The sequence below is a fragment of the Verticillium dahliae genome, genomic scaffold (genome assembly GCF_000150675.1).
Source record: "Verticillium dahliae VdLs.17 supercont1.5 genomic scaffold, whole genome shotgun sequence".
Lineage (NCBI taxonomy): Eukaryota > Fungi > Ascomycota > Sordariomycetes > Glomerellales > Plectosphaerellaceae > Verticillium > Verticillium dahliae.
In genome coordinates this window covers 1,631,077-1,657,526 of record NW_009276938.1, presented here as the reverse complement: position 1 = coordinate 1,657,526, position 26,450 = coordinate 1,631,077, and the positions used below count along the sequence as shown (strand labels likewise).

Genomic DNA, 26,450 nt, shown 5'->3' with positions numbered 1-26,450 from the left:
CCAACCCCGTAAGAATGGGGAACCATCCGGAGCATTACGGACCTCGTAGCTAGAGACAAACCCTGTCCCAACAGTCGGTGAAAGACGCATACCTCGATGCTCCATTGACAGGTGCCATGTGCACATGCTGTATGTAGGTACCTACATCAATTGGCAAGGCTTCATCCAGGGGGCGTCAGGACAGGCAGTATGGCGGACCGGGACAACTTGCCTCCTTTTTACCCCTCCAATCCACGACACCAACCAGACTGTTCCAACTACACAGCTTCCATTGGACAGCGCCATGGTAAACATCCCCCTCCCCCCCTTGCAACCTCGAGGAACCCCGCACGGCCATTCGCATCCAGAGTTCCACCACCAAGATCCATCTCAGGGGTCGAAAGTGCAACGCTACACCATCTGCACCGCACCGCACCGCACCACACCACACCTTGGACCTCTGTACCCATCATGTTTCGCTTCACAGGGGCTTAGCAGAAAAATCACCTTGCCTTTCTTCCGCTTCCGCTTCTGTTCCCGCCCTCCATCGCTCCTCTCCGGTCTATCTGGGAGTCCATCCACCTGCGTATCGCTTCGCATCTGCGCCTCGTGCAGCTGCCGCCTGCCCAGCAATTCACACGAGTTGCAGCACCATCCCAGACGTACAGGCATAGACGAACGTCGACAGGGCATCCGAGATAGCATCTTTCGTCTTGCGTCTGACTCGAACGCACCCTTTGTTTGCGCCTCACTTGTGGCTGAGCGAGCAGCACAGTCAACAACAGTCCAACGTCCAAGCACTCTCACCGATCCGACTGTTGCACTGGTCGTCTGCGGGTCCGTCTTCGATTCGCCCCTCAACCGCGCTCTTCGGCTACCGTAGCTCGTTGGGTATGAACACCTGCAAGGCCCTTGGTTCCGACTTCACTTGCTGACAGACTTCAATTGTTTAGCCTCCACCTTGATCCACCACAGCCATCCATCCATCCTCTGGAGAATAACATCGACGAACATCACCAAAGGTCTTTGTCCTTACGGCCTAGGTGTTCGACTGTCCTGCACCTCGCCTCTCTCTTCCCCCCCTTTGCCGAGAGGCATTCCTACCCGACCGATTCTAGCTCTGGCCGCTCATCGCCCCTGAGCCCGTCGACATTATGGATAACAGCAACAGCAACAGCAGCAACCGTCTGTACCTCAACTTCGGAAACGGCAACGAACGCCTTGCACCCTCCGGCGATCGCTCCAACTATCCCACCACGCCCTCGACGTTTCCGCAGCCCGTCTTCCCGCAGTCCTCGGGCCAGCAGCAGCAATCCAGCAACCTCCACCCCCCGCAGCAGCAGCAGCAGCAGCAACAGCAGCAGCAGCACTACAGCACTGGTTATGCCCCTCCAGGCTACTTCGTGCCTAACCAGTACCCTCCGCAGTACCCCGCCCAGCCTCAGGCCACCGACTTTGCTCCTCAAAATGTCTACCAACAGCGTTCCAACACCCCAGGCACCAACGACCCCAACACTGGCCTTGCTCACCAGTTTTCCCACCAGAACCTAGGAGGTGCCGCGAGGGCTGCTCCCGGCTATGGCGCCCGGGGCGCTTCTCCGGCCCAGAGGCCCCGTACTGCTGGCGCCTCCGGCCAGCCTTCAGGCTACGGCAGCTACCCCGCTGCCCCCATGCCGACGCAGAGCCCCGCGCCTGTCGATGAATTTGCCCGTGCTCCTGAGCGCAACCCTGACAAGTACGGCTCGAACGCCAACAACAACCAGGTCAAGTGCTCCAAGCTTGCTGCCGATTTCTTCAAAGACAGTGTGCGACGCGCACGTGAGAGGAACCAGAGGTACGTCGAGACTCACATGAGGGATCCTCAACCATGTAGGCCAACGCCGCTGACATGTTCCTTGCAGGCAAAGCGAGATGGAGCAGAAGCTTGCGGAGCCCAACCAACCCGCATCGAGGCGTGAGCAGATTTGGTCGACCGGTGGCCGTAAGGAGGGCCAGTACCTCCGCTTCCTGCGCACAAAAGATCGTCCCGAGAACTACGCCACGGTGAAGATTATCGGCAAGGGCGCTTTCGGCGAGGTCAAGCTGGTTCAGAAGAAGCAAGATGGCAAGGTCTACGCCATGAAGTCTCTCATCAAGACAGAGATGTTCAAAAAGGACCAGCTGGCTCACGTGCGCTCCGAGCGTGACATTCTTGCCGAGTCGGACAGCCCCTGGGTCGTCAAGCTCTTCACCACCTTCCAAGATTCGTACTTCCTCTACATGTTGATGGAATTCTTGCCCGGCGGCGATCTGATGACCATGCTTATCAAGTATGAGATCTTTTCGGAGGACATTACACGTTTCTACATTGCCGAGATTGTGCTCGCGATCGAGGCCGTCCATAAGCTGGGCTTCATCCATCGGTCAGTAGGGTGACCTCTCCATTGTGCGACCCTTCGCTAACCTTGTGACTTCTCAGTGATATCAAACCCGACAACATTCTGCTCGATCGAGGCGGCCACGTCAAATTGACCGATTTCGGTCTCTCCACCGGCTTCCAACGCTTGCACGACAACAACTACTACGCTCAGCTGATGCAGGGCCGCTCCAACCGGCCCCGCGACCGCAACTCGGTGGCTCTCGATCAGATCAACCTGACGGTCAGCAACCGTTCGCAGATCAATGATTGGCGAAGGTCGCGACGTCTCATGGCCTACTCCACCGTTGGTACGCCCGACTATATCGCGCCGGAAATCTTCACTGGGCACGGTTACACCTACGACTGCGATTGGTGGTCGCTTGGTACCATCATGTTCGAGTGCTTGGTCGGTTGGCCACCTTTCTGCGCCGAGGACAGCCACGATACCTATCGGAAGATCGTGAACTGGCGTCAGACGCTGTACTTCCCCGACGACATCACCTTGGGCACCGAGGCTGAGAACCTGATAAGGAGGTAAGTTATCTTTCGGCCTGCCATGGATTGCCCATGCTGACCAACGTAGCCTGATCTGCAACACGGAGAACCGTTTGGGCCGAGGTGGCGCCCACGAGATCAAGGCCCACAGCTTCTTCCGCGGCGTCGAGTTCGACAGCCTGCGTCGCATCAGGGCACCGTTCGAGCCCAGGCTCACCTCGGCCATCGATACGACGTACTTCCCGACGGACGAGATCGACCAGACCGACAACGCCACCGTGCTCAAGGCGCAGGCCGTGCAGCAGCGCGCCGCTGGCCAGCCTGGCCCCGTGGAGGAGACCCCTGAAATGAGCCTGCCCTTCATCGGTTACACCTTCAAGCGATTCGACAACAACTTCCGCTAGGCTCGCTGAACCTGCGCCTGCCCAGCCGTGTGTTTGTGGTCCTGCTCTTTCCCTGATTGCATTGCGTAGAGATGACGAAAGGAAGCTTGTCAGTGTTGCATCTGTGTCTGTCTGGCCAGTGTTGGAACGGGCCATGGAGGGTTCAGGAGTGGAAGGAGTATTAGATGAGCATGTATGCGACAGGATGAGATGCATGAGGCGGGTGCTGCGACGCCCCGACGGAGAGGAGAGTCAAAGATGCTGTTGAGGTTCTAGATGGTAACATGACCGTAGAACGAATTCAAGGGAGAGAAGGAGGCTGGCCAAGTGCCACTTGAAGAGGGCAGAGTAGACTACAATGCAAAAGGTGTGCGACAACCAGCCAGCCAAAGCGTCAAGCGTCATGCTCACGCTGTCAATACGAAGTTTGTCATTGCCAGTTGATTGCCAGTCGCTCTTGAAAGTAAAGCCCACAATCTAGTTCCTTTCAGTACACCCAAACTCCGCGGTGCCCTTGGCTTGACCCGACGAGGATCGCCTGAGCTGTCCGTACCCTAGCATCTGTAGGGATGCCCATTTTATCATGTACAACAATACAAGCCCTTCTTCCTCTTTCTTTCTTCCCTCCCTCTCTCTCTGTCTCTTCTCCCCTGCTTCACCTCCTTGTACTCAGACCCGGCGCGGCAACATAGCGCTCCTCGCGCTCGGACATGAACATGACCTGAACCCAGTACTCCTTGGAGTCCGGATCCCAGTAGGAGAACTGCTTGTCATCGCGCTTGTCGAGCTCGCGCGCGGGAATCTTGAAGCCGCACGTCTCGTACGGCTCGGCGGCGACGAGGAGGTACTGAAAGTTGCGGTCCGGGTCCTCGACGCGCTGGGTGAAGGCGTTCATGACCTGCCAGCGGGGCTCGACGTCGGGCGCAATGTCCGGGTACTGCAGCTGGAACAGCAGGCCCTGCTGGCGGGTCATGGGGTCGCGGATCTTGGTGATCTTGTAGCCGGGGCGGCCAATCTTGACGAGGTTCCGCCGCGGGCCGACGGAGAAGCCGGCGCCCGAGACGCCCGCCGGCAGGCCCGTCGCCGGGTCGATGGCGCCCTTGCCCTCCTTCTGCTCGCGCGCCGCGCGCCGCGCGAGGTTCGTCTGGTGCTTTTTGCCCTGCGTGTGCGCGAGGTAGGAGCCGTCGTTCTGGTGCACCGTCAGGCAGAGCCGGCACTCGAAGGACCCGACGTGGTTCTTGAAGAAGTACGGGTCCTTGTCGAGGTTGATCGTCTCGAGCGCGAGCTTCTTCAGGCGCTCGCGGCGGTCGGCGTTCGAGGCCGACTGCGAGGCGACGCCGCCGCCGCCGAACTTGGAGCCGGCGCGGTTCTGGTAGTCCATCGTGCGAGGTCTGCTTCTGGTGTCGGGTGATGGAGAGTGGGTATTCGGTTCGTTTGGGTTGTCGGGGACGAGTTCGTGCAGATGCTTGTGGTTGAAATGTGGGATGTCGAAGGGCGTCAAGCGCAAGGTTGGGGCGTCGCGAATCAGTCTTGGGGATTCGTTGACAGGCCTGTTCACCGAGGAGAAGTTCTCGGTGAGGGGCGCTAGGCAGCCGACCGAGGTGAGACGACCAGTTGGCACCACACTACACCCCGACCCCGAACTGGGAAAGTCGACTAATGTATTGGGATTGTCCAGGAACGACGATGTTGATGTTTGTAATTCCTGTAAAATTTCGAGAAGAAAAACATGAGAACCAGCCGCCTTCAAGACTGATCTGCTCTTGCAACCGCAACGTGTACTTGAACGGGCTCAACCACAAATATATTGTCCGTCTGTCCTCTGCACATGCCGTTCAGCTGTGCCCCTGTCATGATCAGCAACCGCGCAGTTACATGTCAACAGTCCAAGACAGGAAGTAAAATGAGGAACACTACGTAAGTGTCGGTGCTGATTAAGTGGGTAAACTATGGAACGCGAAGGATCGATCCTACTCGGAGCCAAGCAGGGATTACTTATTGAAAGCCGCGTTTACTTTCCTCACAGGACTGATGGCTGCACAGGCATGCGCTGTCAGCCAGTACAATCACCAAAGGCGTTATGCGCACATAATCTCGGATCTTATATCCGGCTGTCTACTCTACGTGTTTACACATTACAGACGATCAAGGGGTGACCACCACCTCGATACCTTCCACGCGGCACTCTGGCGCGCTGCTTTGTAAACGTTCACCCAGCTTATCCTGAACGCCATAGAAATGTCAATGATTGCTCCCCGCCGTGTTACAGCAACGCTACACCCTTTCAGAGCACGGCCTTGGCGTGCTCCCTTGCACCCGTCGTCGCCGAGCGCAGGCCGGCAGCAACCATCGCCTCGAGGGTGCTGCGCTTCGTCTCGTTCCCCGGCAGGACCTGGGGCTCCTCGACCCAGCCCCGGGACGCGGCGTCCTTGATGCCCTCGAACCAAATGGCAGCCATCTTCTCAAAGCCGGCGTCGCCGGGGTGGATGTCGTCGACGAGGTCATCGACGGTGGGGCCCTCGGGTGAGTGGAAATCGACGAGGACGACCTTTTTCGAGATGGCCTGCTGGGCCTCGACGAGGGCGCGGAACTGCTCGTTGACGCCGCGGACGCACTCGTCGACGGACGCGACCTTGTTGACGAGCAGCGTGCTCAGCACAATGCTGACGCGCGGCGAGGCGGCCCAGACGGCGCGCAGCATCTCGAGCATCCTGTCGCCGGCCGTCTCGGGCTCGCTGTTCTGGATGCAGTCGTTCGTGCCGGCGTTGATGAGCACGAGGTTCGGCAGCGTGTCGGGCAGGGACTCCTTGGCCTTCTCCGTGACCTGGGCGATGCGGTAGCCGGGCCAGCCCTCGACGTTGTTGTCCGCCATGTCGCCGCCCTGGCGGGAGCCGACGTAGTCGACGGGGTTGCCGTCGGCGTTGAGGAGGTCCTTGAGGTACTGGCGGTAACCGTTGCCGGTGGAGGAGCCCTCGCCGTAGGTGATGGAGGCGCCGAGGGGCATGATGCGGAGGGAGACGTTGCCAGCGACGAGGGCGCTGAAGCGAGGCTCGTGGATGGGGGCTGGCGTCGGAGCTGCATCAGCTGAAGGATATGTTAGTGATGATTTGTACGGAGGCAAGAGAATGAAGCGTACATGTGGTAGCCCACAGAAGGCAGACGCATTGCAAAAGACGGAGCGTAGATGGCATCTTGAAAGATGGAAAGATGTTGCTTCACGACGAGGCTTTGCGTTCGACTGATGACAGGATGGTCAGATGGTCTTGATGATGCCTCAATGACGCCTTGCCGAGCTTCGTATGGAAATCAGAGAATCTGGAGAGAAACAGCAGACAGGCCTCGACGTCGATAATTGAACCCGACGAATCCCAAGACATGGCGGCGGGAGGGACCCAGGGTTATAATAAATGCGCAGTCCGAGAGAGCAGCATGACGGTCCACAAGCCATTGACCGACCCCCTGGACCGGTTCCGCGACGAGACCTCCATTGATCCTCCCCAATAAAAGGGTTTCCCATCAGCAATTAGCGTTGGACGAGGTGTCGAGCGACGTCAGTCAGGGAATCGGATCCTGTGCTTGGGTCGCCCGATCCACCGTGCTCTGGCCCGACGAGGCATTGCAGCGGCAGATCCCCAATCATGATGTCTCTCGGGATGCGAGGGGCACGCAGGGAAGGGCCCGCCGCCCCACGATTCGACGGCAGAGGGGGAGAGGTGAGATAGAGTAGCGTGACGTGCAGCTTAGGTGTCGTCGTCATGGCTGCGCTGTCCGTGGCTGTCAGATCAGAGGCCGGACCAATGTTGTCGTTGTTCATGCATGATACCTGGTGAGGCAGTCAAGGCCTTCGATGCTACATCGATACGACGGCCAGCGCATCACCAGCCTCTCTCAGTCTTCTGTCCTGGGGGGAGGCTCTGTTTGTTTGCTTCGGTCGGGTGACGGGCACATGGCCAAGAAGATGGGAAGGATGCTAATCTGAGACAAGAAGAAGCCACTCCCAAACAATAGAAGGAGTCAATCAATCCCTGCGGTGCTGGGCAGTGCAAGTAGAGGTGCCTGGGGGGCGATGTTGGTGTGGTGGTACGCCTGGTACGGTCGAGGGGTTCTGTTTTGTGTTGTCGGTTTCAAGGACATTCCAGTGAGAAGGCCCCTGAAATTCCAGCCTCCTGTGCCCCCGAGGGGACCGCACTGGAGGCATTACCCAAGACTGGAGGCGGCCTAATTAATTACCGTCCGGAACAACCCCGACGGATCTAGGGGCCTTGCAGCGTCTCACAGAGCGCAGCTGGTGCTACTGTCAGCTGCCCTTGTTCCTCGATCAGCACGAAGCCTTCCCCCCAGCCTTCGTTGCAACCTGTCTTCACCCTGCATCTTCCAGTGTTGCATCTATCAATTCGTCCAACCTCCTCACTCCGACCTTGCTTTCTCTCATGAAGCTGCCATGCTTTGATTCGTTTTTCGAACCGCCAGCACATACACCATCACACACACAGCCGGCTGCAGTCGATACGTGTAATCACCGGCCCAGCCTCCACGCCATCACTTTATGCTGTCGATCCCGGCTGGAGACTGGTCCCCCACCCCTCTGCCAACTTGATTGAAATCTCCGGTCGGCTGTTTGCAGATCCCGCCCTGCGCATGCTGTGAAAAGGGGGTGCAGCCAGGGGATGCCCCGCCAGCCAACGCACATCGTCATCAATGGTCACCTCCACAGATTTACAATTCAAGCTTCTTCAGGAATTCTCCGTCTCTTAATGAGGGCGAGGTAGGTAAGCCTCGCCACTTGAAGCATATCATACGCGTGGTTGGATCTGCAAAGTCATGGCACATCTCTCGTCTTGCAAGTTCGGCGTCACCCTAGTTGAGAGCAGGTGCACTGCCAGACAACCAGAAATGGCCCTCGTAGCAGAAGGAACAAGTGAACAGAATGAGCGTGTGGACGGACTTGGCATTGTTCAAAAAGTGTGTGCATGACCTGTAGCCGCCTTGCCGCAATCATAACACTGCAAGGGCCTGGCAAAGCCTTCGACGGATGAAGTGGCAAGGGAGGCCGAAGGAGGAGAGTTGGCCATGGTATACGATTGGCTTATATGTGGACTCTCCAGCTTGGTAAAGGCTCCCTGTAGGGTTCGCAGATCTGAATCCTCGACGCAGATGATTGGGGTTGACGTATGCCCTTCAACATGCGGTCTCCAAAACAGAGCAAGCATAAAGCCCACACACACATTATGGGGTTCCAGCAAAACAAAACCCCGAATTTGAGGACATCAAACGGAAGTGAACCTGGCGCATCAGGGCGGTCCTCTTTCCCTGGATATTCCCTCTGGAGGAGTTTCTCTTGGATCCCCTTTCACACCTACTGTCGTGGTACTGATATCATCCTGCCTCGGACTGTTGGGGCGGGGAAAATAAATTGACAGAATCTTCAGTCAAGCACAAGCACTAGACTCAATCCTGTCATTTTATTCCTTCTCCTTTCCCTTTTGGCTATATATAACCCGTTTTGTACTTGGTGATGCCTCCTGCAATACATTTAACAGCATGTATGTTCCGATTTCCTGTACAATCACAGTACAAATCGGTGATGTCAGAGCGTTGGATAGAGCAGAGTGAAGAGGTCTTCCGCACGTAGTCCGCAGGTGGTAGAGTGTAGGTATGGGGTTGTAATACATCTGAATTCTGGCCCTCCGCAGCTTGGAGGGCCCTCCGCAGCCTATATATATACAGTTCTCGTAGCCCTTAGCCGCTAACCGACCCCCTTGCATGGCGGGCCCGCAGGGTCTCCTGACAGGTGGCGAGAGAGAGTTAAGGCTGTAGGAGGGCCTAGCTCGAAATCATCATTAGGAATATGCAAGCAGTTTCATTCCTCTAACGTTCTTCAGCGTGCAAGATTCAGTCTGAACTAATTTCCAACCGTCGCCTCGTGATCATCGTCAAACCTGTTCCCATGAAGCTTGGCATTATCGATAATGCTACGCAGAGCCACTTTGTCGTCCTCCGTGAGTTCGATGTCTCTGGAAGCCCAGTTCTCCTCCAGACGCTTGACCTTGGTCGTTCCCGGGATGGAGATCATGCCCTGGGCTGCCACCCAGGCAAGAGCAATTTGAGCTAAAGTGCACCCTTTCCGGACCGCAAGCTCCTTAATCTCTTCCACGATGGCCTTATTTTTGAAAAAGTTTTCTCCCTGGAACTTAGGAGCTATATTTACCAAAAGTTAGAGACTCAGTTCAATTCGTCTGCTTATGCTCACATATTTAGGACAACTTACAGACCCGACGGAAGTCATCCGGCGCAAAGTCTTCAGGGGATTTATACTGGAAGTCATCGACAAGGAAACCGTGGCCTAGGGGACTGAATGCTACAAAGGCCACTTGGAGCTCTTTGCAAGCATCGATCAAGCCGTTCGTCTCGTGCACTGTTTCAAAAGGGGAGTACTCCGCTTGGACGGCGTCTATCTTGGCAACTGGGAATTACGGAATCTCTGTTAGTGACGGTGACTGATTATGAATGGCCGTGACCTTACTCGAGTACGCTTTACGGAGTGTCTTTGCCGAGCATTCCGAGAGTCCAATGTACTTTGTCTTGCCGGCCTTTCTGATTTCATCGAGAGCAGTAATCGACTCCTCGAGAGGGGTAGCTGCTGAGGTTAGCCTGAATTAGCCCACGGGATGTCGGCCGAGTCCACGTACTGGGATCTATGCGGTGGAGGTAATACAGGTCCGGAGCGAACCCGAGCCTCTCGATCGTGCCCTCAATGTACTCTTTGATGTGAGACGCCGAATTGGTAACGCGGCCGGACCCGCCGAAGACGTCAAATCCACATTTGGAGGCAACTAACCACCAGGCCAACCGTCAGTGGTGTTGTGCTTGGGTTGTGACATGTGCGGCTGCTTCCTCACCGAAAACCTTATCGCGAACATTGTGCTTCTGAATGAAGTCGCCAAGTAGTTTTTCGTTAATGCCGGCTCTGTAGACAACCTTGAGGTACCCCTGTTAATCTTTCGCGCTGGCTCGTAGCGAAAATGTCGAGCCGAGGTGTTGGCGACCTACAGCTGTGTCCCAGAATGTGCATCCCAGCTCAATGGCCTTAAGCAGGACTGGCTCGGCCTCCTCAGGGCTCAAGTTCGCGCCCATGGCAAAGTTGAGACCCATGGCACCGAATCCAGGGACCGGCACCTCGATGTCCGCGAAAGGAAGTGTTCTGACCATTTTGTGAATAGTAATGAATCGTGTCGTAGCAAAGACGAGATAACAAATGTGCCGGCCTCATAATTCTGAGGTGCGGCGCAGGCTAGGATTAAAACCTCTATTATACTTCTACGAAGCTCATGCGATAGCAAAGGTTTGTTCATGGGTCTTGGCAACACGGAATCATGCTAGGACTTAAGCTATGTCCGCCTAGGTCCATCCTATGAGGTTAACTCATGCCTGTGGCTGATGTAGTGCTGCGACTGTCTGGCCGGCATTACCACGGAGCAATGCCGAAGGGGGCTTGGCGTGCTTTTTCTAACCGAGATAGCTAGCAGACCCCGGTATGATCATTGACTCGTGCTTCGTCGGACGTTATGACGACAGTTTTGACATGTCAATGGAGATCTTTCTGTTTGATAAAGGGTTGTTTTACCTAGCGCGGTCGATTCTTGCTTACTGGGTCGAGACGCATGCGTCTTTGTGATGTCTTGGGCTGATACACTGTACTTGAACCCCATGGTGCCGGGAACGAGGACGCCTGCTCGACCGATCGGCTGAGATATATATAAGGAGATAGTTTGCCGGGTTTTGCGGTGGGCTGTATTGGCAAGCCACAAGTGTGTGGAACGAGACAATGTGATGATACGCACAAGAACGCTCATTGGGAACGAAGACACCGCGGTGGCGATACATAGCCGATTCTATCCTGTAGTTGTGCAACAGGTTGTACATCGGGTCTGAATCGTTAATATGTGCTCGATCACAGCTGCTTTTGCTGCGAGCGTTGTACTTCGGTCGAATCGATCACGCCAGATCGGGACGATGTCCGTTGCGGGACTGGCCACGTGTCGTAATTCTCTCGGCGAAGCTACATTGCAAGATTCGGCTCACAGAAAGTAGACGTCGCTTGATAAGAGCACTGCCGAGCGGACAGAATGTACCAGAATGCCAGTTTCGCAATTGCTTTTCGGCCAGCATTCAGGTAGCTGGTCGGAGGTACTGTGTACACCCATGAGGCTTCGCGACGGGTGGCCTGAAGCGAAGCTCCCCAGCCATATCAGTGCCATGAGACAGATGAATCTTGAGGATTGTAGTGGATGGGATGTACACAACATCGCTCGCCCCGTACCGCGCCGGACTCGAAGATGGTATTTGGTCACACACCGTTGGACAACGGGAGACACAGGCTTCAACCGGCTCCGCAATAGCACAAGTAGGCATTAGCCTCTGGAGCGTTCGCACTACTCTATGCGTGGCCTCACACTGACTCAGGTTAGAAGGACAAAGATGGGCGAGTTGTGAAAGACATGTTTGTTCGAAGAATTCTGAGATCCCGTTAGGCAGGAGAAAACCTCAGTGGAATCCACTGCGCTAAGGCCGAGTTTTGCCCGGTTAATGCTTCTGCTGGGCAGAGCTGTTTGTAAAACACTGGACAGCCGTGCAGCTGCTAACATTGCCTTTGTACCGCTTGAATGAAAGGTCAGACCAACAGTGTGCCGCTCGGGCCCCGTTGCAAACGTGGTCTCCTGTTCGTATAATGTAAGATAGTCGCAGATGGAAAGGCTTGTAGTTGATCTGTTGATAGACGTCCAAGTGGGGGAAACAATCGGAGGGAGCTAACGAGACACTATTGCTCTCAAACGAGGCTAAATCCCAGAGGATTGTTTTCCATTTCTAGCCTAGCGAAGCCCAACAAGTTCTAGGCTGTAAAGGACTGCGGATTCCTGGATTGTTTTCCATTTCTCGTCTAGCGCAAGTACTATTCTGAGCACAGTAGACGCCACGGTCGCATGACCTCCTCCTGATGGTAGATTAACGTCCGACCCCAAGCGTAACCTCCTGATGTAGTCAAGAATAGCTGATTATGGCACAATCACGGGACAGTGACCACGTCTTGACCTACTGGTCTAATAACTTTATTCCTTTACAGTGTTGCCGTGTGTTATCGATTACAGCGTATCATCTTCTGGCCGACTGGCTCCAATCGTCGGTGGTGCGGGACAGGTCATACACCCAGGCGCTTGTTCTGTCGCGACCCGCAATGCCCTCGTCTGCTGCCAACAGACCAATAAGCCCATAGCAAGGCCGAGAAAACGCAGCAAGAGAATCCGTACAACATATTCATTACTGTCGGTCTGCCGACTTCTTATTGATCATTCAAAGCGAACGGGAACATTAGAAGAGATTGCAGGTGACACAGGGTACACGATCAACACCGTTTCCCCTCTTTTAGTCGTTACAGCCGATGCTCCCACGTGATGTTGCTGAGGAGGGTGTCGCGTGAGGCAACCTTTTGCTATCGGAGTTTGGCAACCGCAAGAGCGGACCAGTGATAATATAGGAAAGCAGTAGCCGTGACTGGAGCTTCGTGGGAGCTGAACGCTCTCGTGGACATGTCCTACTCAATCCACAAAGGCGAACCCTTGACCTGTCCCGCTGATGTGGTCTCGATACCCTCCAAAGTCGAGCCTTGGAACTGTCGTGAAGAGGCAATTTGGATGCGAAAATAGTGTAGCCTATAAGGGGAGCCGTAGCTTGTGCATCCTCGACAACCCAGGTGTCCTTCGTATCTACAACACCAACGGTCTTGTTCTGAAGCTGTTATGGCAAGCCCGCAATTCAGACTTCCCTCGCCATCGAGCGAGCGTTCTCCGTTGCTGCCATTTAGAGGTTTATTTCCTGTCAGGTTGATAGAACGAGCCAATCATGCTGACCACATCCAGATCCTCCAGGCTCTCGCGACCCATCCGCCAACCGTCTCAGTAAGTCCGAGTTCGCCCCAGGACCGTCGTCCTCCTTGGTAGGCTCAACACAAGGCCCGAACGCCGAGCACCTGCGCTTCTTTCGCCGTGCTCTGGGCATCCACTCCGGAGCCGCTGCCTCCTCCGGCACCGGTGACCTCGAACGCAGTCATACGGCCCCGTCCACCGGCATCTACGCCTCTATCCTCCGCGAGCACGCTATCAAGAAGTGGCAGCGTCGCATTCTCACTGCTACCATCTACGCTTGTCACATCGCTCAGATCATCATCGGTGCGGTCCTCACCGCCCTTGGACCCTCATCTGCGATTCACGCCGTCAGCATCACCATTCTGGGAGCGACAAATACCACTGTCGCGGGTATAATGGCTCTCGTAAAGGGACAGGGGCTCATGCAAAAGCTGAAAAATGAGGAGCTCGAACTTATGCAGGTCAAGGGATGGGTCGAGGAGACCGAGGCTCTAATGGAAGCTGGCATCATCGGCGGTGATCGCGAGGAGGCGAGCAGGCTCGTTGCTGAAGGATATAGGCGGTACCGGGCCGTCATGACGGAAGGGAAGGCCTTGGACGGGATGGGATGGCGATCTAGCGATGATCATCGCGTCGCCGATTCCTGGCGGCGAAGCTGGGACAGCGCGATTGGCAGGATGCGGCGCCAGACATGAGTTTCTGTCAACTACGAAATTTTAACGAGAAATACCACCTCAAGATGAAAGTAGCTCCGTGGACTCAATCTGTGTTTCACCATTTGGTGATAGGATATTCTAAACTAGCAAGATGTGGTCAATATCAATCCCTCCCGGCCGAATCATACTAGCCCACCACATCCGAGTCCTCCTGATATCGCTTCCCAGCATGCAGCAAAGGCATATCGTCTGTTACCCCTTCCACCTCATTCAAGCACCACTCTGTACCCCCCAGCCCGTTGCAGAGTGCCTTGCCGAAGCCACCCTCAGGCACCTCCCCGCCCTTCTCGTTCGCCCCCTCGCCGAACAGGTACAGCGGATCTACCGTCCCGATAGACAGGCTCAATCCCTTGCCCTCGTCAGACCTCCAGTACAGAAACGATCCGCAACTTCCGCAGAACCCGCGCTGCGCCCCCGGCGTCGCGGAGTATGTCTTGAGCGCCTCGGTTGTCGTCGTCCAGGCGAGGGCCGAGGCGGGGATGAAGAAGACGGCGAGAAAGAGGCCGCCTGTCTGCTTGCGGCATTGGGTGCACTGACAGAGGCGACTGGCTGCGGCAAAGTCGTGGGAAGGGGGAAATGTGATTTTGTAGCGGAGCGCTGTGCAGAGGCAGCTGCCGGTGATGGTCTCAGGGATTGGTCCGAGGGACATTGTGTTGGTGATGGCAACAAGATGATTTTGAGTAGCGTAGTTCCTTTGCAACGGTATGCTTTGTAGAAAACTCTATGGAAATTCAAATTTAACTCTATTTTTTTTCGCCCTTTTATAGCAAGCTCTAGGCATTACGTCGTTGTGAGGGGAGCTCTGTCAAAGACGCCCTTGGGCTCGGTGAGCTCGGTGTCAGACTGGTGTGGTCGGTGAGGACTGCACGCGTGGTGATCATCACCATCTCTTGGGTACTCACTGAAGGACGACCCCTAAGTTGTCACACATACGAGGGCTACACCCACTTTGCAAATTGTCTTGGTGTGTCGTCTGCTTCTGTCCAGTTCCGAATTTCCACTGTACTCCGTTCTCACGATGACAACCTGCCTACAACCTCGGCGCTTTCCTCAACAATCATCCCAGCGTCGCCGCCAACAGAAATCTGGGCCACAGGAGGCGTATCTCTGTGCGATATGATGTGTACATTTACATTGTATGACTCCTCGGGTTTTTCGTCACAATTCCGGGCGGCCGGTTTTGGCTTCGGCATTAGCTATGCCTCTGAACAGTTTTTTCGACCTCTCAAGCTGCGTAAGACAGGAAGGCGCGGCTTTTCATCCAAGTGCCGCAATCTTTTGCTTCGATGGGAACGACAGCCAAAAGGGGGCTAGCTGCACGTTGGAGGTGCCCCGTGTCACGAACATAGGCCGTGCTCAGGGCCTGCGAGGTCCCTATAAGCAGATGCCTGGAGCCACCCGAGAACGAGTTCGAACTCGCATTGCAAGACGGCGCCTCCCTCGGCAACCATGACACTGTGCTGACGGACCATCGACCAGGCACATCTAACGGGCGCTTTTAATAGGAATCTAGCCTTGCTATCTTCACCGACACTTCACCGAGACAGTACAGTACGAGGATATCATTCAGACTCAGCCGCGTCACTCAAGTCGAGTTCGAGTTATCGGCGCAGGAAAACGCCGCCGAACCTCCAGATTCCTTGTACGAATCCATGATACCCACGACGGACCCGTACGTTCCTGCAATCATCAGGAACGTTCCAGACACGATGACGAAGACGCTCCAGAGAACCATCAGCCTCCAGCTCCACGTCTTCTCTGTCTTACCCCTGGCCCAGTTGTCGTAGAACCACATGCAACCCATTGGCATGAACGACAGGAAGGTACCAAGCAGCGCGCCGATCAGGGACACGAGGCCGCCGAACACGGGGATGGCGCTGGCAATGATGTAAGCGATGGCTGTCACGCCAAAGGTGCACCCGAACCAAGTGGCCCAGTGAATGATTGTGTTGGACGCAAGGTGCTTGGTGCCGCGGAGGAAGCGGACGAACATGTATTTTCCAGGAAGCTTTCCGGAGATCAGCTCGGCTTCTGGGACCTGATCAAGGCGAGACAGGGTGGGATGGTGGGAAACTCACATGGATCACAAGAATGGTCGTCACCATCAAGCCCGGCAGAGCCAGGCCATAGCACACCTTCTTCATGGTTGTTCCAGCAGACCCCAACGCAGGAGACGCCACAAACGAGCCGCAGAAATAGTATACGACACAGCCGATCGCAATATAGATGGCCGTGACGCCTGACTGGCAGATGATGAGGGACCGAGTGTAGAGTTTGGGGTCGCGCATCTCCGACGCAATGGCGAAGAAGGCCGGTGTGCCGGCGAAGGCAAAGACAATGGCTGAGACCGCCGTGATTGCCTCAGTGAAAGATGGGTGGTTGATGATCTTGAAGTCAGAGGACCACTCGCCGGTCTGCGGCGCAGAGGCAGGGCGGTCCTGGATACCGACTGCCACGGTCACGGTGAGAACTGCGAGCGAGAAGGTCAGAGGAGGTCCAGATTGACATCAAATGGGTCCTGAAGAAGACAGACTGGATGAAAGAATGCAAATCAGACCGATCCATGCCAGCCAGCTGATGCGGCCGAGGGTCTGGATGCTTCCAAAGAGAAATCCAACAATGGCGGCTACGGCGACGAATACTGCGGTGCAAGTGCCGTGGGTTGAGACAGCATTGAGGCCGATGGAGATGCCCAGCATGCCCGATCCAGCTACAAAGATCCAGTCTTCTACGATTAGCAGGACTCAGGACTTCCTCCTCACATACGAGGTCCGTGACTTACAAAGACAGAACGCAACGCCCATAACCTCCCGACCGATGCGACCAAACATAAGCTGGCCAGCATCATCGATGCTGTACACCTCGCGATGCCTAAGCTTGAAGACGCCGACGATGTAGTCCGACCATGTCGTGATGGCAGAAATGGCACACAAGACGAGGACACCCGGAACGATACCCAGCGTGTCGAACGCAGCGGGGATCGACAGGACGCCAAGTCCGATCTGTGTCTTCATCATGAGGGCTACAGTACCAAGCCATCCCACCTACTTAGCATCAGATTTCTGCCCCTCATTGGTGGTTCCCAAACATGGGAAAGGGCTCACATTTCGGTAGTTAGGGCCTTTCCCCGATATGTCACCAAAGACAGCATCGTGAGATGAGGCAGGGTCGTCGATGACCTCGCCGAGCTCAGAGGAACGCAAGCCACTTTCTTGCAGTTTAGACTTGTGACTCCATGTTTTCAACATGTTGCCTGATGTATTGGATGTATTGTCACACGCAAGGACTTTGACGAAATGGGAATGTCAGAATTAATTAAACAATAAAGCCTGGGGAAAGCATGTTCTCCATGCTTGATATATGAGACCGTACCACGGAGAGCCCGAGGAAAGCTTAGACAATTAACATGAAGATCAACGCCTCGCTGTATTCATGAATCAAGATACTTGCCCACGGGGCAGCGATATTCCCTGCATTCGAAAAGCAGCCGTTCCGACCGTTCCACATCTCCCAGCCATCCCTTTAAGACCGAATTCAGTCTCAGTACAAAAAGTACGTATAGAAGGACCCAGTTAACATAGCAGAAATCAGCTATATAGCCAATGAAATCTCAAGAACAGCCCACAATACATTCACAAATAAGCCATAGTACTATGGGCACCTAATGACATCAGGTGTGCTAGGGTATATAGTGAAGAATCTAGTGGGTTATGCAAGACTGATTCAAGGCTATAGGTACTGAGGAAGACTTCGAGCTATAACGGTGCTAAACCTATTATGAAGGCGGTGGCCCGGCTCATGGTCGGCTTTTTGTACTGAGACTGAACTCGGTCTCAAAGGGATGACGTTTCAGCGTCTTCAAAAGGCATTCCAGCTATCATCTGCCGGGGTGCTGTGGACCACGGAAGGCCACCCGAGGTTACGTCCATAGGAACGGATCACCTCCCGATGTCGTATGAACTCCACTGCCGCCATGTTTTGCATCGCAACATCCTCAAACCCACGCCCGAATCGTCAACGGCTCTGCTTGTTGAAGAACGTCAGCCTTGATAGCGCTGCGCTTCCCCATGGGGGTTGAGGCCCACTGCGATGCGGCGGAGGCTTGTCAAGCCGTCTCAGCCTCCTTACCTAGCTTTAGGTAGATGAAATATCGCGCGACGACCGAGAATGTTGTAGCTGCGTCCCAGTTCGCAATAGTGGAGCGGGCAGACGGAAATGGGTCCGGCGGGGCAGGGAAGCGAGGGTGTGATAGCAGGACTGACTCTCCCTTCCGATCTGCCATCAGCAGCTTGATTGCCAGTCAAGCATTGCCGTGTGCCGCCCTGTGGAGGAGCATTGAGCGGGTCGTAACTTTCGCAGAAGTTGGTCGCCTTGACTCGAAGTTGGCCGGTCATCGCGCCGAGTTTTAAAATGCCGGTCATGGGCCTGTCTTCTGGTTTCCACCACACGCTCCGCATCCTGATTGTTGACTTCCGCTGATAATGTCGGAGTATCATCGCGGCGCTTTTGACAGTACTTACGCACGACAACGGCTCTTGCACAACGGGCTGATAGATGTGTGGTTCTTATCACTGGTCCAGAGAAATACTCAATGATCATGAAGGGAGCGTGGTATGGTGTATGGATGGTCACTTTCGTTCTGCACAGCACCACGTCCAACCGCGCAGTACATGTATAAGAGTGAACCTGGCTGTCGCATGAAAGAAGGCAAGCCGATTGGAATGCAATTTGTCGACATCCTTAATGGAGACTGTTATGTATGGGTAAAGTCGCAGCGAAGTTTTGGCAGAATGGTAGCTATTTACGGTACCTACCTAGATATCTTAGGGGTACCCCGTGGTACCTGAGGTAGCTTTATTGTATGCCCAGCGCTGAAGTCGCTTGTTGCCATTGTAGGTTGTTAGACAGCACCTGAAGGTGTTGTATGGAATGATGAAATGTACCACACAAGAAACCTTCCATGTCGGTCAACTCGTCAAATATTTAGGTGGTTAGTGATGGTTTGCACTCCCAGTAAGTCAGTACCTAAGATAGTAGGTGAACCAGGTCACGTCTAGTGGCAAGTGATGGGATAGGTTCCTGTTCCCATAGAAAAGGCATTTGAGGTCGGAAGGGAACCAAGCCTTTCATCTCAATTGAGGTAAATCAGGGAACAAAATAACGAGGATTTCCGGTAAGACATAATCCTAGAGTTTCAGTAAATCTCTTTCAATTTCAGTACATCTCCTCAACTCGTGATAGAGCAAGAACCCTCGAGGTCAACCTAAGAATGGCAGGCGCCCATGAGACGCTGAGCTGCACAAGGTGCGGTACCTGGGCGAGTCATACCCAACACCCCCATCGTACCCCGCATTGGTACGTTTCCAGCATCTCCATCTCTTATCATCGCCAAGCGTCTGCCATAGCGGCCCCTCCAACACGTATGCCACGCCTAGGTCAGAAGACATAGGTTTCCAAGCGCCGGCGCCGCAAGAATCTCCGGATCACACTGAACCAGCTTCACTCGCTGTGGAGAATCCTCTCTCTCTCCGACATGCGGAATTTACGACTTCCGCTGCGGGAGTCACATGTGAGTCTTCCAGGCTGGCACCACCACTGGCTATTCAACATGATTCTGACAGTCAGATTACCTGGGCACCTCTTCCAACTGGTCCTTCACTCGCCGGGTTCTGAATCTTACCCAATCGCAAGTCTGCAACTCTCCGGCGCCTCCACAGGCTCTCATCTCTGATGGCGGGGTCTATAAATTGACTGGGGACGCCTAAGACGGGTTCAGATGACCCGAATCTTCTGCCCGAACTTCCGACGCTTTACCACGCCATTTTCTTGATCAACACAGTTCAGTTCAACTGCTGTCAGCTGTTTCACCTCTTCGACAGGGCAGAGTTTATGGAACCGTGTCACCAGTTCTATGCAAACCCGACCCACGACATTGCATCCGCTGGCCTGTGGTACATCCACTTCTGCCTCGTCATTGCACTCGGAAAGGCGTTTCAGTCGCGACGGCACGGAAGTAAGTTGCCTTTCGGACAAGAGTTTCTGCTATCGGTATTTCGGCAGTTCCCCAATACCGGAGCTCTCATCCAGCAGCCGCTTCTCTCGGTGGAAATTCTCTGCTGTGCAGTACTTTGCCTACAATGCATCGATCATCGTTATTACGCCCACTCTATGGTAAGAAAAGGTGCATTTCAACGTGATTAGGACGCGAGATAACAGTATTCAAAGATTGGGGAGGCCCTGAGAATATCACTGTTTCAAGGCTGGCACACCGAAATGCCGCCATTGGAGCTTGGTGATCGCTACGTGGAACGTTGCCGGCGGGCATGGTGGACGGTCTACATACTGGATCGTGAATTCACGTCCTTAATGGGTCTCCCGCTGACGATCCAAGACGACGACGTCAACTGCCCCCTGCCCAAGTTTGACGGCCAGATGCAACGAATGGCGACGCTTGAGATGCAAGTCAAGCTGTGCCGCAACATCGCTGACATCAACAAAAGTAAGAGCATCAGCCGCATATTCGTGGCATCATTATTAAGCAGCTGAATTAGGACTTTACGGGGGCGGAGGAAACTTGCATCGGAAATACCTTTCTCGAGCCAAAGATATCCTCGGCAATATCGCTGATGTCGCAGAGGAGCTTAGGACGGCGTTTCCCTTAAGCCGAAGGAAATCATGGACGTAATTTCCAGGACAGCTTCCCACTTGCATTTGTTGTATCACATGGTAAGCGTTCTTCGACCCTTGGGTGATTTTAGGTGTCCTGACCAATCGTTTTGTGCATCACGCTCGTGATGCGACCGCTTCTTGTTTACCTTCTCAAGACACGCTTCGCTCCATTCAACGAGTACTTCAGCACTTTGGAGTCTCTGCCAACGGTACGAAACCTCGTAAGAATATGTCTTGAGTCTTCTCAGACCATGATCTCTATTCTTGAGTGCTTGATGAATCAGGGCCTGCTCGGTAAGTGATCGCTCGCCTCGGCGTCTCACATGAATTCAGGGAGGCTCATTCACCAGGTGCATTCTTTCCTTATGACACTGAAGCTATCTTTGTGTCTACTACGAACCTGCTCCTCGGCCCAGCAGTAGACCCGCAGTTCATCAATGGGGGTCGGACATGGCGGCAGAGGGCGTTTGTCGTTTTTGATGACATGATCAACTGCGGAAACCAAGTGGCCAAGTTCCGTAAAGACGAGCTTCTGCAACTGGATGAGTTACTGGAACTCTTTGGGACTGTGGCCCCCCTTCATCGACCGGAAGCAACGGCGGCCGATGCCACAGTGCCGGCAACGCAGAGCCACGAAGACCAGAATGAGCCTGATGCCCTATGAACGCTCCCCTACTGACGAGTATCGTTGACGTGGGGGTTCTTGCCCATCTGCCGAGCGATCGTGACAGCCTCCCTCAAGGCCTTGCCCATATGCCCCCTCACTGCCCCATCTTCCCAGACCATGAAACCTCCAATGTCGCAACCCGCCGTAAAACTCCCTTGATCCTTGAATAAGGCGGGATGAAGGCCACCTTGCATCATTGTAGCCGTGCCCAGCATGGACTGGAACGTCATAGTATGAGCCAGAGGCCTGGGCACGCCAACGGCGACGGCTGCGTCTATGAGGGCATCGCAGATGACAGCGAAGAAGGCAGGAGTCGAGCCAGCAACGGCTGTCGTAGCGTCCATGAGAGCAGGAGGAATGTGAACCGTCTTGCCAATCTGAGTGAATATGGTGTCGCACAGCTCAAGGGCCCAGCTTGGGGGGGTGGGATCCGATATCTCAATGGCGGTCAGGGACTGGGTTACCTGGGCGGCGATGTTGGGCAGCGTCCGTATAATCCATGCACGGCCGCTTTCGGCATTAGAAGTATCGGTTGGCGTGCCAAAGATGGTCTTTTCGAGGTCCTGCCGAGTCCAACCTGCGGCGACGCTGATGAGGAGCTTTGGGCGGCCGTTATGAGGGGACGATAAGGCTTCAGCTACGCCTTGCTCTTTGAGGGTTGATACTATATCGGCGGGATCGACTGCAAGAATTATTACGTCGGCTTTCTTCAGTGCTTGCAGATTTTTGCCGGAAGATACGATGACGGTGTCTGCGTTAGTGCGGAACTTGTCTGCCAGCTTTTGTTCAGTCGCGCTGCTGCGGACGCAGACGGTGAAGTGCTGGATAGGCAGCTTTGTGGCATCTGCCGTTTCAGGGGGGTTCACAAGGTTCTGCAGGATCGCGAGACCCAGGTTTCCTAGAATTGGACACGTCAGAAGGAGGATGGATGGTCTCAGATAGCACACGATGTGTAACATACCACAGCCCAGCATACACAGCGTCAAGCCATCCATTTCTTCGACTCCCATCTTGATTGACTTGTACGTGAAAGACACTCTGACGGTCTTTCTTGGCTCTTATGCTTATATTAAATGTAAGTTGGTGATTCAACTCGGAAAGACTGCACTGAATGTCGGAGAAGCGGGGGCTGGCGGCGGAGTCGGAAGCAGAAGCCGGGGTGGCAAGGGTGGTGCCGTGACGCGCTTTTCTCGGCGTCCCCGCATCCCCGCATCCCCGCACTACACCAGCATTGCGCTGTCTGCCCAGCTTCACTACACCATGCTTCCCGCACGAAAAGTTGGGCATCAACGGGTCGCCTCCCGATTTGTCGCACTCATAGCCACAGAGTCGGACATGATTCCGACATATCTTCATAGCCAGTATTCCTGATCAAGTTACCTTCGTATGCAAGGAAGATAGGTACCTAGGGAGCTAACGCCTAAACCCAAGCCGTCCTCGGATCTCCTTCTTCAGAGCTCGATACTCATCACTGCTCCTCGAAACCGCATCCCTGTTCTCCGCTGCCCTCCTCATCAGATAAGCCAGGCACTGTCCGAGGGTTCCCCGTGTGGAGCACTTGTATACGCCCGGTGTATGGTCGCCACGTGCCCCCATCTGCACCAGATCAAAGCTCAAATCATCAGACATGCCATGCAGCTGGGCGAAGTCCTGTGGAACAGTGGGCAGACCCAGCTGCACGCGGGACTGGTGTGTCCTGTGCGCCGTCACCAAGCTCTCCCTGTTGTGACTCGCAAGAAAGAGGTCGACGGACGGGAACGAGAGCCCACCCGGCGCACCGAACCTCTCAATCTTGCACTTGAGCGCCCCCTGCGAGATGGCGTTGTACGCATTGTCCGTGTCCTGCTTGGTGTCTTGGATCAGAGACCTCTTATCTGAAGACATGTAGGCCCCCCGGACGAGCTTCAGGCCGAGCGTGAACCCTCCCCTGCGGCGTGCTTCAGGTGCGTGTCTAGGGTTGCCGCCGCGCTCTTCAGATATGCCTGATACGTATTGTAAATCCGTGCACAACCGTCACGGTTATAGATGCGGGCCAGCTCCATCCCCACCAGGAAATTGCCCTTCTGGTAATGCTGGGACTCGGCGTCGATGATGACGCGGGCATTCTTGTTCCTCGCCCCGCGGCAAATCTCGTGAAGTACGTCCATCATCGCTTTTGGTGGAAGCCGTCCTGCGGTCAACGCATCGCAGACGAGAGGACCAGCTCCAGTCAGCCTGTCCCTGGGTTAATTTCCGGCCATCTCAAAGCGGGAGTTCCTTGCTTACTTGAGAGCGAGCTGATCGCCTTCACCCAGCAGGTCGACTGTCTCGAGTGTTCCTTCGGCCCAGGGCCCGATGTATTCGCATTCGCCCCTGTTTGTTTCAGTTGCCGCCCGTTGCCGATGGACTTTGTTGGTTACTTGATCGAAAGAGGTCTCTTTGGCGTATGTGAGAATCGTCCCGCGAAATCCAAAGTCTCTCGTCTGTCGAAGGGTCCTCCTCGCCTCGGACGCCGTCTCTCCGGCGCACAATTGCTTATAGAAGGTATTCTTCCGAACGAAATGTAAGACGGGACTCTTGTTCACGTTGACGAAAATGCCGCCAGGTGTGCTTGTAAGCCATAACAGGCACGCCAGTGAAGCGTGGAGAAGATGGGGCTTGGATGAGATGGCGGCGAGGAACCAAGATCTCAGGAGGACGGTGTTGGGGAGTACGGAAAGTGGCGCTTTCGCTTTTGCCGGCTCTGGGGACCTTTCTCCCGTCTGCGCTGGTTTTCCAGCGAGGCTGGTGAGTTGCCTCCTGTTTGGGGAAGCGGTGATGCCGTGAAAGGCTCTTGGAGAACTGGTGCATGGCCAGGCTCTGTTAAGTCGCATCATTGCTGAATTTGTGTTGCAAGTCATTATAGTTACAATTCTACTCACTTTGAGATGTCGCTAAAGAATCTCAAGTCAAACCCGTTGACAGGGGACACCTTTCCCCATTAACAGGTTCATCGTCATCGGATGTCGATGCATCGGTACCCAATCCGTTGATACATACGGGTCAACGAGGCCGTTTCGATATGTCTCTAGCTAGGTAGCAAGGGAGCAAACATGTGTAAGGCGGGACAAGATGGACTAGCGATAAGATTGTGCCGTCATGGGGCTCTGTAGCGAAAGTCGTGTCCCATGAGGGGGTGTTCATTGGAACGGATGCCGTAAGACGGATAGTGTGGGACGGGATACGCTCCCGTTACCTGGATACTAAAGGTACCTTACTTAATGGAAGGAGACCGGCCCGAGGGATCGTCATGTGGTTGCCGAGGGCTCCGCGATGACTAAGAGAAAGGCTCAAACACAATTGAGACAACGATTGGGTTACCAGAGACTTATGGAAACCGAAAGAGACGAATGAAAGTGATATAGTCGTGATCGCGGGGACTGGTGGTGATCTCGTAGCTTAAACACTCAAATTAATATGTTAAATCAAGATGCCCTCTTCTTCAGGGAGGCGTAGCTAGATCTCTGTATGTTACTTCTCCTAGTTAAGCTTCTCGAATATTTATCTGACAAACAAGATCGCCAATGGCCTTCGTTCCGGTCCCATCCACACATACCTGCCGCTGGCCCAAGCCAAACCCAACTTCAAGCTCGAGCTCAACACCAAGGTCATCCGTGCCATCCGCAACAACTCTACCATCACTGGTGTTGAAGTTGAGAATGCGCAGGGCCGTCAGATCATCAACCTGAAGGCTGGAGGTGCCGTCATTCTCGCCGCTGGTGTCATGTCCACCCCTCGTGTCCTGTTCAACTCTGGTATTGGCCCCACTGCGCAGATCAACACAGTCAAGTCTGGCACAACGGGTATCACGCTCCCAGAGGAGAGCGCGTGGATCAACTTGCCAGTCGGCCTTGACGTCAAGGACCATTCTCGCTACGAGATAACCTTCAATGTCACCGGTGGCCTGACGACTTACAGCAGCGCCCAGCTGGCTAACCCTACGGAGGAGGACAAGGCCTTGTTCAACGCGGGCTCTGGTGTCCTGACACAGTCTCTCCAGCGCCTTGACCTCTTCCGCCAGGTCAATACATCCGACGGCCACGGTCGTCATGTTCCAGTCGCACGTCAACTCGCAAAGCAACGACACCGCTCGGTTCATGATGCTTATGAGCCACGGCCTCACCTCTCGCGGCGATCTCGCGATCAACGCTGCCGGCAACACCCTCATCACAAAGGCGCCCTGGACGAACACCGACACGGATCGCGAGGCCTGGTCCATCGCCATTAACGAGCTATTCGACCTGTCGCGCCAGCCCAACAGCCCTATCTCCTTCTCGGGCGGAAAGAATGCCACAGCGCAGGTCGTGCTCGACACGCCCGTCCAGTCAGGTATTCACATGGAGGGAAGCGCCAAGATGGGCACCGACGACGGTCGCGAGGGCGGCAGCGCCGTGGTTGACCTCAATACGAAATTCTACGGTACCGACAACCTGTTTGTCGTCGATGCTTCGTTCCACCCTGACCTGTCTACGGGTAACACCCAGGCCATCGTTATGGTTGCGGCGGAGCATGCCGTCAAGAAGATCATCACGCTTCGCGAGGGAGGAAGTTCTGGCTGCCGCAGGAGGCCGCGCGTTGTGCGCAACTGAGAAGAGTCTGCCAACGCTGGTTTTTGATGTCTTCATGTTTTCTTTCCGGTCACTGTTACCAAGTTTTGTCACACCTGTCTATGAATTATGTACATTGCAGCATATAGCTTCTTAAACTACCTACAGTATATACATGCCCTCGTAAACGCTCTGTGCCTAATGCAACATCTTGTATGACTGGCTTGTCTGCAGGCCAAGGCCAGTCCCAGGCCTTTCCTCAGCTGCTGCCCTTCCAGAACATCAATGGAGGTGGCGAATGCCGCACGGTTACAAGCGAAGGCACAGCTCTTTGGGCGTAGCTCGGGTGTTCAAGGACTAATGTATAGGTCTTGGGTGCCTCAACTGCCCCGGTGCGGGGAACTGACGTGCTTTGTTCATCATGGGCGAAGATAGATATTGATCCGTTTACCACGTTATCTTCTGATGCCTTCTGCCAGCATATTCTACTGCCGTTACGATGAGACAGATGCTTATCATGAGGGTGTCACCTTACGTGGCCATTGTACTTTTGTACTTCGATACTGAGTTTCCTAGCAGAGATACAAGTGGCAATGGAATCAACGAGCAGGATCACCTGAAGAGTTAATACCATTGCAAATCGTTAAGGATACTTTGA

At 54.7% G+C, this 26,450-nt stretch overlaps 10 protein-coding genes across 10 annotated transcripts; 4 read left to right on the top strand and 6 right to left on the bottom strand.

Annotated features, from left to right (window-relative positions):
- Positions 1–1,133: 1,133 nt before the first annotated feature.
- Positions 1,134–3,276, top strand: VDAG_03510 (serine/threonine-protein kinase cot-1; the record flags this gene model as incomplete). Its single annotated transcript, XM_009657375.1, has 4 exons — positions 1,134–1,813; positions 1,881–2,381; positions 2,438–2,911; positions 2,961–3,276. 4 exons carry the CDS (start codon positions 1,134–1,136, stop codon positions 3,274–3,276), a joined length of 1,971 nt encoding a protein of 656 aa, XP_009655670.1.
- Positions 3,277–3,910: 634 nt separating this feature from the next.
- Positions 3,911–4,636, bottom strand: VDAG_03509 (splicing factor 3A subunit 2; the record flags this gene model as incomplete). Its single annotated transcript, XM_009657374.1, has 1 exon — positions 3,911–4,636. One exon carries the CDS (start codon positions 4,634–4,636, stop codon positions 3,911–3,913), a length of 726 nt encoding a protein of 241 aa, XP_009655669.1.
- Positions 4,637–5,539: 903 nt separating this feature from the next.
- VDAG_03508 (uncharacterized protein) lies at positions 5,540–6,446 on the bottom strand (the record flags this gene model as incomplete). The annotated part of the gene is made up of 2 exons (XM_009657373.1): positions 5,540–6,339; positions 6,392–6,446. 2 exons carry the CDS (start codon positions 6,444–6,446, stop codon positions 5,540–5,542), a joined length of 855 nt encoding a protein of 284 aa, XP_009655668.1.
- A 2,649-nt stretch (positions 6,447–9,095) lies between these two features.
- Positions 9,096–10,523, bottom strand: VDAG_03507 (aldo-keto reductase yakc). The gene is made up of 6 exons (XM_009657372.1): positions 10,306–10,523; positions 10,155–10,233; positions 9,945–10,088; positions 9,779–9,892; positions 9,524–9,718; positions 9,096–9,453 (listed from the first exon to the last, which is right to left on the bottom strand). Exons 1-6 carry the CDS (start codon positions 10,462–10,464, stop codon positions 9,158–9,160), a joined length of 987 nt encoding a protein of 328 aa, XP_009655667.1. The 5' UTR covers positions 10,465–10,523; the 3' UTR covers positions 9,096–9,157.
- Positions 10,524–13,049: 2,526 nt separating this feature from the next.
- Positions 13,050–13,923, top strand: VDAG_03506 (uncharacterized protein; the record flags this gene model as incomplete). The annotated part of the gene is made up of 2 exons (XM_009657371.1): positions 13,050–13,116; positions 13,170–13,923. The coding sequence occupies 2 exons, from the start codon at positions 13,050–13,052 to the stop codon at positions 13,868–13,870; spliced, it is 768 nt and encodes a 255-aa protein (XP_009655666.1). The 3' UTR covers positions 13,871–13,923.
- A 95-nt stretch (positions 13,924–14,018) lies between these two features.
- Positions 14,019–14,540, bottom strand: VDAG_03505 (glutathione-dependent formaldehyde-activating GFA; the record flags this gene model as incomplete). The annotated part of the gene is made up of 1 exon (XM_009657370.1): positions 14,019–14,540. The coding sequence occupies one exon, from the start codon at positions 14,538–14,540 to the stop codon at positions 14,019–14,021; it is 522 nt and encodes a 173-aa protein (XP_009655665.1).
- Positions 14,541–15,476: 936 nt separating this feature from the next.
- On the bottom strand, positions 15,477–17,139 carry VDAG_03504 (amino acid transporter; the record flags this gene model as incomplete). Its single annotated transcript, XM_009657369.1, has 5 exons — positions 15,477–15,899; positions 15,970–16,361; positions 16,425–16,601; positions 16,674–16,935; positions 16,996–17,139. 5 exons carry the CDS (start codon positions 17,137–17,139, stop codon positions 15,477–15,479), a joined length of 1,398 nt encoding a protein of 465 aa, XP_009655664.1.
- A 2,021-nt stretch (positions 17,140–19,160) lies between these two features.
- Positions 19,161–21,237, top strand: VDAG_03503 (uncharacterized protein; the record flags this gene model as incomplete). The annotated part of the gene is made up of 8 exons (XM_009657368.1): positions 19,161–19,246; positions 19,327–19,460; positions 19,517–19,624; positions 19,668–20,062; positions 20,117–20,390; positions 20,443–20,617; positions 20,650–20,854; positions 20,911–21,237. The coding sequence occupies 6 exons, from the start codon at positions 19,161–19,163 to the stop codon at positions 20,574–20,576; spliced, it is 1,131 nt and encodes a 376-aa protein (XP_009655663.1). The 3' UTR covers positions 20,577–20,617; positions 20,650–20,854; positions 20,911–21,237.
- VDAG_03502 (pyrroline-5-carboxylate reductase) lies at positions 21,233–22,237 on the bottom strand (the record flags this gene model as incomplete). The annotated part of the gene is made up of 2 exons (XM_009657367.1): positions 21,233–22,125; positions 22,189–22,237. The coding sequence occupies 2 exons, from the start codon at positions 22,235–22,237 to the stop codon at positions 21,233–21,235; spliced, it is 942 nt and encodes a 313-aa protein (XP_009655662.1).
- Positions 22,238–22,859: 622 nt separating this feature from the next.
- On the top strand, positions 22,860–25,834 carry VDAG_03501 (cellobiose dehydrogenase; the record flags this gene model as incomplete). The annotated part of the gene is made up of 6 exons (XM_009657366.1): positions 22,860–23,051; positions 23,116–23,170; positions 23,253–23,769; positions 23,834–23,993; positions 24,730–25,224; positions 25,304–25,834. The coding sequence occupies 6 exons, from the start codon at positions 22,860–22,862 to the stop codon at positions 25,832–25,834; spliced, it is 1,950 nt and encodes a 649-aa protein (XP_009655661.1).
- Between the last annotated feature and the right edge of the window lie 616 nt (positions 25,835–26,450).

Coding starts and splice junctions, on each gene's coding strand:
- VDAG_03507 (XM_009657372.1), bottom strand. CDS start 10,464: ATGGTCAGAACACTTCCTTTCGCGGACATCGAGGTGCCGGTCCCTGGA. Junction 9,719..9,778: donor ACTCCGTAAAGCGTACTCGA/GTAAGGTCACGG, acceptor CGTAATTCCCAG/TTGCCAAGATAGACGCCGTC. Junction 9,454..9,523: donor GGATGACTTCCGTCGGGTCT/GTAAGTTGTCCT, acceptor TGGTAAATATAG/CTCCTAAGTTCCAGGGAGAA.